At 35.4% G+C, this 10,863-nt stretch overlaps 1 protein-coding gene across 10 annotated transcripts in view; it reads right to left on the reverse strand.

Moving 5' to 3' along the window:
- tws (protein phosphatase 2 regulatory subunit tws) overlaps positions 1-10,863 on the reverse strand; it is a 43,202-nt gene that overhangs the window by 9,755 nt on the left and 22,584 nt on the right. For 3 of the 10 annotated variants that reach the window (XM_085657340.1, XM_035866623.2, XM_085657341.1), the window contains one exon: positions 5,268-5,684. The exons of 4 other annotated variants lie outside the window; for them this stretch is intronic. In XM_085657340.1, coding sequence (XP_085513466.1) covers positions 5,268-5,355 — 88 coding nt within the window. In that variant the 5' untranslated portion in view covers positions 5,356-5,684. Of the gene's footprint in view, positions 758-2,446; positions 2,581-4,336; positions 4,618-5,267; positions 5,685-10,863 lie in introns of those variants that run through there. 3 more of the 10 variants (XM_035866619.2, XM_035866622.2, XM_035866628.2) reach the window with 3 other exon arrangements.

A 10,863-nucleotide genomic window follows, 5' to 3' on the forward strand; every position in this document is an offset into this window, starting at 1 on the left:
CGGCCATCTCGCATACACACACACGCGCGGCGAGATGCAACGCGCGTTAAAAACCTTTTTTCTTTTCTTTTCTTTTCTTTTTTTCTTTCTTTTTGTAACGAGTAGAAAATACTCTCCGACTGTGAGAAAACAACGGTACGTTTTATTTCTTTTTTTTTTATCCCACGCGTAATATTACAAAGCTTGCTTTGCTAAAGGATTATCGGTAGCGAGCTTGCGAGCATACCAGGAGCACACACGACACGACACGACACGGCACGGCACAGCACGACACGAAGATTCAACGCGTATATAATATATCTTCTTCTCACGCGCAGTCACACGGACGCGCGCGCGCGCGCGCTCTCCTGCCGCCACCGGGGACTTAACTACCACCGTCGTTACAGCCGGTTTCGTAAAAATAAGAGAGGACGTGTTGTGCGGTCCCTCGAGATGGCTTTATATTAAATTCTTTCACGAAATTGAAGATACACGCGCGCCAGCCACGGCCACGGGACTTCTCGAATACGGTCCTCCTTTACGTACGCCCTCTCCTACGTCATATATCCAACGCGCTTCTTCGCATGCCGCTCGTCATACACCGTGAAAGAGAGCAAGATAGCCGCCGAACCGTACGCGAAATACTTTCTTTCAATGGCGGAGGAGATACTCAAGAACGCATAACCGCGCGACACAACTCCCTGCCGTGACGTCACGCACACACCGTGCAACCAGGTTTAGTTGCTTTCACGGGATCCGCCATGTTAGTGCGTACGAGAAGCGACGCTGCCTCGCGCCCGCGACTATACCCGAAGATCACCGACCCTGCACGAATCTTCCGGCATCGTTTACGCGCGATATTCGAATTTATTTTTTTTACAAAATTCATGTCGTTCCTCTCTCTCTCTCTTTCTCTCGAATATTACTTATAATATCGAGAATTATTATTATTTATTTAATATCGAACGTTACCGTCTTCATTACTTTTTTTTTATTATTTATTATTTTAATTATCGTTCGAAAATCAAAACGAACAAAGCGTCTAGTTTATTCCTAAGATATAGATTGTAACAAAAATCTAAAATACGAAAAGGAACGGAGACAATTGATCGGTATGTAAGTATTAAAGACGAAAATTCGCCTATCGTATACTAGTACGATATAACGCATTTCAATTCTATGTGGGTACAATTGAGTAGTACACGAAACGTGCTTTGCTTAATCGTGATAATAAAATGAGTACGATTCTAAGAATTCCGCTGAGAATGGAGGCGATTTATTTTGAACAACATTGGAATAGAAAAATATTCGTTACTCGTATACGTGAGTATTAACTCGATTTTTTTTGTTTTATTTGTAGATTATTGCAAAATTAAAAGATCGATTCAACAAATAATACTTAGGAGCAAGAGAATTATCAAATACGTTTTTGCCTCGTCAATCGTTTTATAATGTAAGTGCAATGCGTTGAAAATGAGAAACAATATGTACTATTCTATTCCTCCGTTAGAAGATATATTTCATAATCGATTTTATTATGTTAGTTATTAAAAGTGATATATATAATACGTGTGTTGTACGCATACTACGCGATGATGCTGTTACTGTTGCACTATAAATCCTCTCTCTCTCTCTCTCTCTCTCTCTCTCTCTCTCTCTCTCTCTCTCTCTCTCTCTCTCTCTCTCTCTCTCTCTCTCTCTCTCTCTCTCTCTCTCTCTCTCTCTCTCTCTCTCTCTCTCTCTCTCTCTCTCTCTCTCTCTCTCTCTCTCTCTCTCTCTCTCTCTCTCTCTCTCTCTCTCTCTCTCTCTCTCTCTCTCTCTCTCTCTCTCTCTCTCTCTCTCTCTCTCTCTCTCTCTCTCTCTCTCTCTCTCTCTCTCTCTCTCTCTCTCTCTCTCTCTCCTTCTCTCTCTCCTTCTCTCTCTCTCTCTCTCTCTCTCTCTCTTTAAACATCTCTACATTACGTTAATATGACGTTCTCAACTCTGCATTGCATTAGTAAACTCGCGAACAATGCTCGTTGTCGGATACGTCGAAAGTCCTCCTCGCTCGCAAATACCATTTCATCGTTTATCTTCCATTCTTTTCGAATATCGTATTACTCGAATGCGTAAGTAAGTATATATATATATATATATATATATATATATATATATATATATATTAGGGAACAAGCAAACAAGCTTAAGTGTATTACAGGCTAACAAATTCATACTGGGTGTGTTAGTTAACTGCCACTTAAGCGTTCTGCTCTCACTTTCTTATTATAATGCGAAATAACGTCTCGCGTTTATTATTATTTGCAGATTCAAGCCAAGTAAATCTTTCATACATGAGTTTGACTCGACTATTTTGATTGACAATGTAATAAAAAAAATTTCATATGAAATGCGAATTTAACGAAGAAACAATAATGAAAATTTAATATTTTCATTTTTTCTCGTCGAATTATTTTCAATAACACATTACCTAAGAGTTCCGTTAATTTTTCATGCAACTCTTCCATAGAAGAAAACAATGGCTTTTCCATGATTAGAGTTGTAAAATTCTTTGGAGCACGTAGTTCCGAATACGTTGATCTATCCATTTTTCTTTTAATCAACTCCGATATAACAACATATATATATATATATATATATATATATATATATATATATACACATACATACATACATACATACATACATATACATATACACTCTACTCTTTTACATTATGAAATATCACGCGTATCTAATTTATCGTATAATATACATATATGTTAAATACAATTAACGCGTACACACATTTACTTTCATCCCGATCGCACTATTTAACACGCGCCGTTAATTTTGATATTTTTTGAAAGATTTTCCATGTGCTACCTTTCCGATCGATCAAAACACTTTTATCATCGTTCGACCACGTCAAATGGATTTTATTTACGTCAATTTATGTTAATACTTTTAACTTATAGGGTCATTCGCGTCGAGACCTTTGTCGGCTTTGTCCGATCTTCAACAAAAGATTTTCCAATTGCGTTATTTAAGATACATTTCGAACAATATGAAAGATATTTTATAAAATATTTTTATCATTCGTTTCTCGTTTTATTTCTCTAATAAAAATACAAATTTCAACTAAAAATGAATACAATTGACGACATCGATGATTTATTTAAATAAATAATATAACGCACATTAATGTCCTTACGGCATATGTACATGTGCGATATAGAAATTTACGAAGACTCGACAGAAATGGCCCTCGATGAAATAACACGACGTATAAGAGACTGTCTCGAACTGGTACGTAAACGTTGGGTCTGAAGGAAGGTACTGATTGCTTTACGAATTAGAGTCAATTCGTTAATTGATTTGTCCTAACAAACATGCGCGTCCGATACTATGTATGTACGTTTATACTTTTGCATCTTTCTTTCTAGCTTATCGTTATCAATGGAACAAGAACTGTCGATATGATAAAATAAATATTACAACATTATTCTTTGCGTTACTTTATAGCTAATTTACATTATTATCTTCGCTGGATTCGTTAGTTAATTAATTAATTTTTCTCTTCAATATAATACCTCCGAATATAACATCCGTTAGATTATACGTAAATAATGTATACATACGTATTATTGATGTCAAGACGAGTTAACGACTGTTTAAAAACTTCTTGTTCTCTCTCTCTCTCTCTCTCTCTCTCTCTCTCTCTCTCTCTCTCTCTCTCTCTCTCTCTCTCTCTCTCTCTCTCTCTCTCTCTCTCTCTCTCTCTCTCTCTCTCTCTCTCTCTCTCTCTCTCTCTCTCTCTCTCTCTCTCTCTCTCTCTCTCTCTCTCTCTCTCTCTCTCTCTCTCTCTCTCTCTATCTACTTTTTCTTCATATTCGTAGAAAAACGATCAGAATACAGAAAGGTCAATGTGAGGTACACAGGTCAGCACATCATGCGAGGAGATATTGTATATTGAAATATTACTCTCTCGACATATACGTTATAAATTCGATCCATCGGTATATGTTTTCATTCGTTAGTTTTTCTATTTTAATTTGAAATAACACTTCCACTTTAACAACGATACACATCCCCCCCTCTCTCTCTCACTCGTTCCCAATAGGTTATTTTCAAGGATGTCACGGAATATACAACGTACAAAATATACACATTTACATATACCGAATTGCTGGAATAAAATTGTCTATAATTCCTCGACAAAAATTCATCGATCTGCAACGAAGCAATTAATCGAACGTAATAACCAAGTTGCTGAGAATTCGCATGATTCTCTTGATCACGAAACGACAATTATGATCACGATACGTCCTCGGTGTATTCGATGTCTGTTTAGAAACGGAAACGTAATATATGTACATACCTAGATCGAAAAATTCTTGTTCGTATTCGTAAGTACCATCATCAGATTCGGTCTCACTCGTGTCTGTCTTATTATTATTATCTACGTCCCAATATAATCCATTTTTTTTAAATCGTATATTATCTCGTCGGTTCATTCTCTCGAATGCGGTGATCAGGATAAAATCTTCTCTTACGATGCAGAACACTTATCACGAGATATATTCCTAAGAGAGAAGAGAGACACAACGCATCCGCCACGTTGTGTTTTCGTCGCGTGACATTGTTAAGGGATAACTTCCTCCGTCTCTTTTCCTCTCTATCAACATATCTCTATTTTCCTCTTTCGTAATAGAGAGAGAGAGAGAGAGAGAGAGAGAGAGAGAGAGAGAGAGAGAGAGAGAGAGAGAGAAAGAGAAAGAGAGAGAAAGAGAGAGAAAGAGAGAGAGAGAGAGAGAGAAAGAGAGAGAGAGAGAGCCAAATATAAACATTTCAATTCTGCTCGAAATAGTGTTCTTTTACGTAAGTAAATTGTCATAACAAATTTATGTCTAATTATAAAACGAACAATATGTCGCATCCTTTGAAATATATTTTCCCTGTCTTTATATAAATCTTTTTATAACTATCACGTCGTTGTAACTCATATTACTAATAAAGTAAGATAAAGAACGAAAATTTGTTACGTTGAAAGATCTCGTTGAAAGATCTACGAGACGCAATGCTGGATCGTAAAATAATTTACTTTACTTTCTTAAATCTGTATTTAAGTAATGTAATTGCTATTTTCTCTTATTTCTTTCTTTCCTTTTCTTCTTACTGACATTAGTATTGCAGAAAATAGAAGAATAAGAAGAAGAAGAATAATAAGAAGAATAAGAATAATAATAATAATAAGAAGAAGAAGGAAAAAGAAACGAAAAAAAAGCAAAAAAATAAGCCAAAGAACTCACCAGCTCTTTTGTTGACGGCGGTGTTGATCATAGAACCAAGTTTCGTGAGGCTGGACTGCCTCATGATATTGGATGGACTCCTCTTCATCCGTTTGGACGGTTGCACCGAAACCGGGGCGGTGGTTCTGGCCCGTGCCAGAATAGCACGAATTTCGGTATAACAGTTTCTGTTTGGATTCGAGCCGGGGGGCCGCTGGGGCGGTGCCCCCCATAGACCCACGACCCCTGCGTGACGCGTGGTGACACTTTTTGCACGTCGTCTTTTTCTTCTTCTTCTTCTTCTTCTTCTTTTTGCCGTTCGTCTGAACCTCCCTTTGAATCTTCCTCTCTGTCGAGACCACTTTTCACCCTTCCGTCTAACTCCGGAAGTAACAAATTTCCTTCACCAACTTTTCGAATGTCCTCACGGATCTCCACCTGTTGGAATTCGGATAGGATTGATAAATCAGCACGCTCTATTTCCGGACACGTTAACTCGACTCTTAAGTTGATCGCCGCCACTGCCATATTGTTGGATTATACGGGTCGGTGATTATAAAAGTGATTTAAATCGTATATATATTTTTCCTTTTAAGATATTTTTACATTTTGGTTTGTATTATTTAAAAATCATTTTATATATATATATATATATATATATATATATACATATATATAAAATAATGACAAACACAAAATAGGTGAATATATTTATTCTTAAAAAATTTAATACTTCGATGCAAATAAAAAAAACTTTTAAAATACCACTTGCTCCGAGATATATGACTTTCATAATCACCTGTTCATATATTACGAAATGTTATATGGAAATATGCATAGCATGCATCTATAGCTAGAAACATCTATGTATCTATAACTCTATAGACATTTTCGTATGTATGTGCGTTGATAAAATGGAAGAAAAGATTGATCATAGTACATGCACTCTTCATAAACGAAGTATTTTCTCAGATTATCCTTTTCGAAATTTGTTAATGAACTCGAAAGAGGTAAAAATCTGAGAATTTTGTTAAAAAAAAAAAAAAAAAGAGAAAACCATTCAACATAAATGAGAAATTTCATTTGCGGAATCATTTGAATTTCCTATGAATCGGGAAAGTCGAAGATAATTTACAAAATGACTTCGCTTATTATTATGAAGAACGACGTACGATTTGTGAGACGTGTACAAGAAGACAAAAACTACTCGAGAGAAGCTTGCGTTGCGGTACTCGAGAGCCAAGACAGCAGCAGCAGCAGCAGCAGCAGCATAGTACAGATCGTCGAGGAGCAGACCGACTCATTCTCGGAAATCGATGAAAACCACTCAAGGAAGTCGAAGTGCTCGCGTTCCTTCTCCGTATGCTTGATTCTATCCAATTTCAACGATACTTTTTCGGGATACGTAGCGTGACTAAGGAGCACCTATCTATGAGACTGTCAACGACGATTTCCTTCGTCGCCATCTTTTGACGATGACCTCATAGAAAGATTCGATCATACGCGAGATGATACATAATGTATGTTTTGTAATGTAGTTTCTTATTGAATATATCTTATTAATTTTCTAAACTCCAATGAAAAATATCAGTGAGTGAACGTGGTATAATATATGCCGCCATTATGGAGAACAACATACACAATCGTAGCCTTTGGAATTATCGATGCACGTAAGCACGAAAATATTACTCAACCGGTTCGATTCGATCTTCACAATTTTATTCACTATATTAATAAAAATTTAACGGTACATTAAGATTTTATTTTTTTGTCGAAGAAAGAAAAAAAAACGAAACGAAACGAACTTCATAACGCGGACACTTTCTTGTGATATTAAATATGTATTAACATTTCTTACTCGTATCGAAAGACAGAGTTTAAGCGATAGAAGAGACTACAAAATATTCACATGCATTGATGATAACAATAAGAAATGTGTACGAGTGTATTCGTTGTCGAGTATTTAACCGCGCGTCAATCTATTGTAATTAATGTGAATGCATACATAATGTATGCAATCATTCCTACAGCATGGTCATAAACGAAACATTATGTATGTTCGATACAATATAAAGACCGTAGCAACATTTTATGGACGCACATTAAACGTTTCACATAAAATAAAAAAAACTTTCGACGTTCATGTGTGGTAATAAAATGAAAGTCACGTGTTATTAATATCCTTCCAATGAAATAATATATATATATATATATATATTCACTTCACTTAAATTCTTTACAATAGAATCTAAAATGACAATTATAAAATATTTTATGTCATAATACGATTTCAAAAAAATATGAAATTAATAAATTATAGTTTATAAATCAATTCTAATTTTTTTATATTTTTCAAAAATTGCGATATGTAATTTGTAAAATTTATATAATTCATATATACACTTAAATAATAAAAAAAGAAATAGTTGTCGTCGATAGAAAATGCAATTAATTTTCTTGTATAAATAAATTTTGTTTTTTTCCCCTCTAATCGTTTACGAATAAAACTCGTTAGAAAAGAAAAAGAAAAATGAATAAAATTAATAAATAGTAGAAAAAAAATTAATAGATAAGAGAGTAAAAGAAACGGATGGACAAAATTCACTTTCGACGTCATTCGAAGTATCGCGAGAACTGTGGCTGGAGAAATTCAGTGAAAAACAAAGCTACGTAGTGCGATTATCCTGTGGAATGAAAACGTCCGCGAAAATTGGGTTAAGCATACTTGCATAACTTACGGCATGAAGAGAGAGAGAGAGAGAGAGAGAGAGAGAGAGAGAGAGAGAGAGAGAGAGAGAGAGAGAGAGAAAGAGAAAAAGAGAAAGAAAGAAGAAGAGCGTGGGTGTCCTTGATTGAAAAGAGAGAAAGACAGAATAGAGAAAGAAAGAGGGAGAGATACATGTGCAAATAGTCAAGACGAAGAAAACACATGCCATTGATTAAATCAACTTCAAATTAACTGTACTGTCCTCGGTTTCTACAACAACGTATCGCCGTCGAGGTTACAATCACATTTAATTTCTAATATTGTATCGTGGTATCATACATTTCTATACGATAACACCGCATCGAAAATTAACGCACATACAGAAAATATAGGTAATTAAAATCTTGATTGATTATTCATAAATTGTAATTAATGTTCACATTGAACAACTATTTCACTGCTTTATCTTTTATTTGCGATTACAATGGTAAAAAGAGATCGTTTTATTCGTAAGAAGCTAATTGCCGCGGTTATCTCCACACTGTAATTAGAGTAAGATGGAACGAGAAATCTAATTAGCAACGTGGTAATTAATCTCGATCGCATGACTCGATATCGATTTAATATTCCACTATAACGCCCTTCTCGCGTCAATAATATCGTTCAACGGCCTTCTCGAAAATTTCCGCAAATTTTGAACTCGATCGGTGCCAAATAAGTTTTTACACACACGAGAAATATTTCTACGAGATATAATCATTCTAATTTGTTCTTACGCAATATCGTTGTGTAAGTAAAGACGTATGTATGTATATACATAAGAGACTGTCAAAATTATTGTCGGAGATTTACTGTTTCGTAACAACTTCGCTCGCACATTGTCTTTCTCTTTTTCTTTTTTATTTTTTTTTTTTTTCTCTTTTATTCTTCTCAACTTCCCGTTATCTCGTTACAATACGATCATGCGCATGCGTAAATACGAGCCTATAAAAAAACGGAGTTATATATCTACTCGACGGTGTGATAGTAATAATTCATGATTTCCTTTTAATCGTGCAATTGCGATATCGTTCCCTTTCGTTCGTTCGATAATGCTTATAAAGGTTTTTAATGGTAAATAGGTTCTAACTGCTATTCTTGAATTACGCTAGGAAGACGAATGCTAATGGCAGCCCAATATAATGTACATACATACGTCTTATTCATTTCACTCTGAGAGTTTGAGAGTTATAACGGAAGCGTAGAACCGTTGAAAAGAGCTTCTCAACAAGCCGTCTTTTATACGTGTCTAAACGCAAGCGTTAAAGTTCTACACTACTGAGAGATTCTATACGAGTGGTCTTATCGTAATAAAAGCTTAGGTGCATTACGATTAGAAAAAAAAAGAAAGGAGAAAAAAAAAATAAATTGCTCGAATTCAAAGCAGCACGAATTCGAAGGAAACATTTGTAGAGTATTCCTTTGAAATAACGAACGATATCGATTGAAATCTGAAATCTAAAGTATTTAATTTAATTTCGATATCAATTTGGTATGTTAATATTAACCAGTTTGGTCTGGATATTAATCATTTAGATATATATAATATACAAGATTTCTCTAATAGATTTTCGACGAGTCTCAATAATCACGTATATATAAGTAACTATATACATACACGTCTTTTTTTATATTGAAATTGCGATCCATGATTATCATTGCGAATTTATATCGTAATGACAACGCACACGTTGCAATTTTCTTTTTATTCGTGGGAATGAAAATGCAAGGCTAAATCTGTAACGCTAATCGTTACCTCTAGTAGTTAATTCAAGTGTCTCAAGGTCAACGCTCTAATACATTCTAATATATTCGTTAGCGAGCTATCAAGCGGTTCCGCGTGTCGTTTTTTCATAGCGTCTTTTATGTATTTTATTTTTGGTAGGTCTTATATACGAAACGATAAAAATACGATTCACTTTTCACGATATTGCTGACGCAGCAAACGAAACACGGTTTTATATTTCGAAGACGAGACATTTCCCTTAGCGAAAGATATATTTCCCTAGAGAAAGAAATATTTTCTCTTTTTATTCAGCATTTCTCCTTTGTAACATCGCTGATGTTAGATACTACGACGACGACGACGACGTTCAATTAGCGATTCCACCAACACGCGTTACACTTTATTTAGAAATAAAGCAAGTGTGAGGTACAATGATCTCGAGTGACAGAGAAGGACATCGGAAAGAAGACAGTGCCTTATCAGCTTAATAACTCGGCGAATTTCAATATACAAGGAGATCACAAATACAGCTATTATTTGTGATATATATTATTACATGTACTCCCGTCGTGTCACGATAGTATTGCTAACTCATGGGAATTATTAAATTGCTAGACAGTAGTAGTAGATATGATATTTTTTTGCTGATTCTCGCGAAGCCGAACTTGGCAGGCAGGAAGTACAATGGATCTGATCTTTTCGGTGCGTTCGTCTACATCGTCGCGAATTTCTTTTCTTTTTTCTTTTCTTTTTCTTTCTTTCTTTCTTTCTGTTTCTTTTTTTTTTTTTTTTTTTTTTTGAAAGTATGTACATACCAAACCACTTTAGCGTGCGGACACTAAGAAGAATATTCGCAGACTATGGATTCGACCTTCCTTTTCCTACCCTCTTTCTTTCTCTCTTTCTCTTTCAGTTTGTCTGTCTGTCTGTCTCTCTGTCTATCTCTTTCTCTCTCATTCTCGTTGCTCTCGACTCGTCGGGGATGCTGGCAGGCGGATAGTAGTTTGTTAAAGCGTCGGGACACGCGTGGGGGATGCTAGGTCTTTTTGGCATCTGGCCAAAGAATTTTCCGTCTGGTTCTAAAGCTCGAAATTCGTTCTCTCTTTCTCTCTTTCCTCTTCTTTCTTTCTTTTTCTTGCTTTCTC

Source organism: Vespa mandarinia, chromosome 5 (assembly GCF_050613455.1).
Source record: "Vespa mandarinia isolate Hongniang chromosome 5, ASM5061345v1, whole genome shotgun sequence".
Classification (NCBI taxonomy): Eukaryota; Metazoa; Arthropoda; class Insecta; order Hymenoptera; family Vespidae; genus Vespa; species Vespa mandarinia.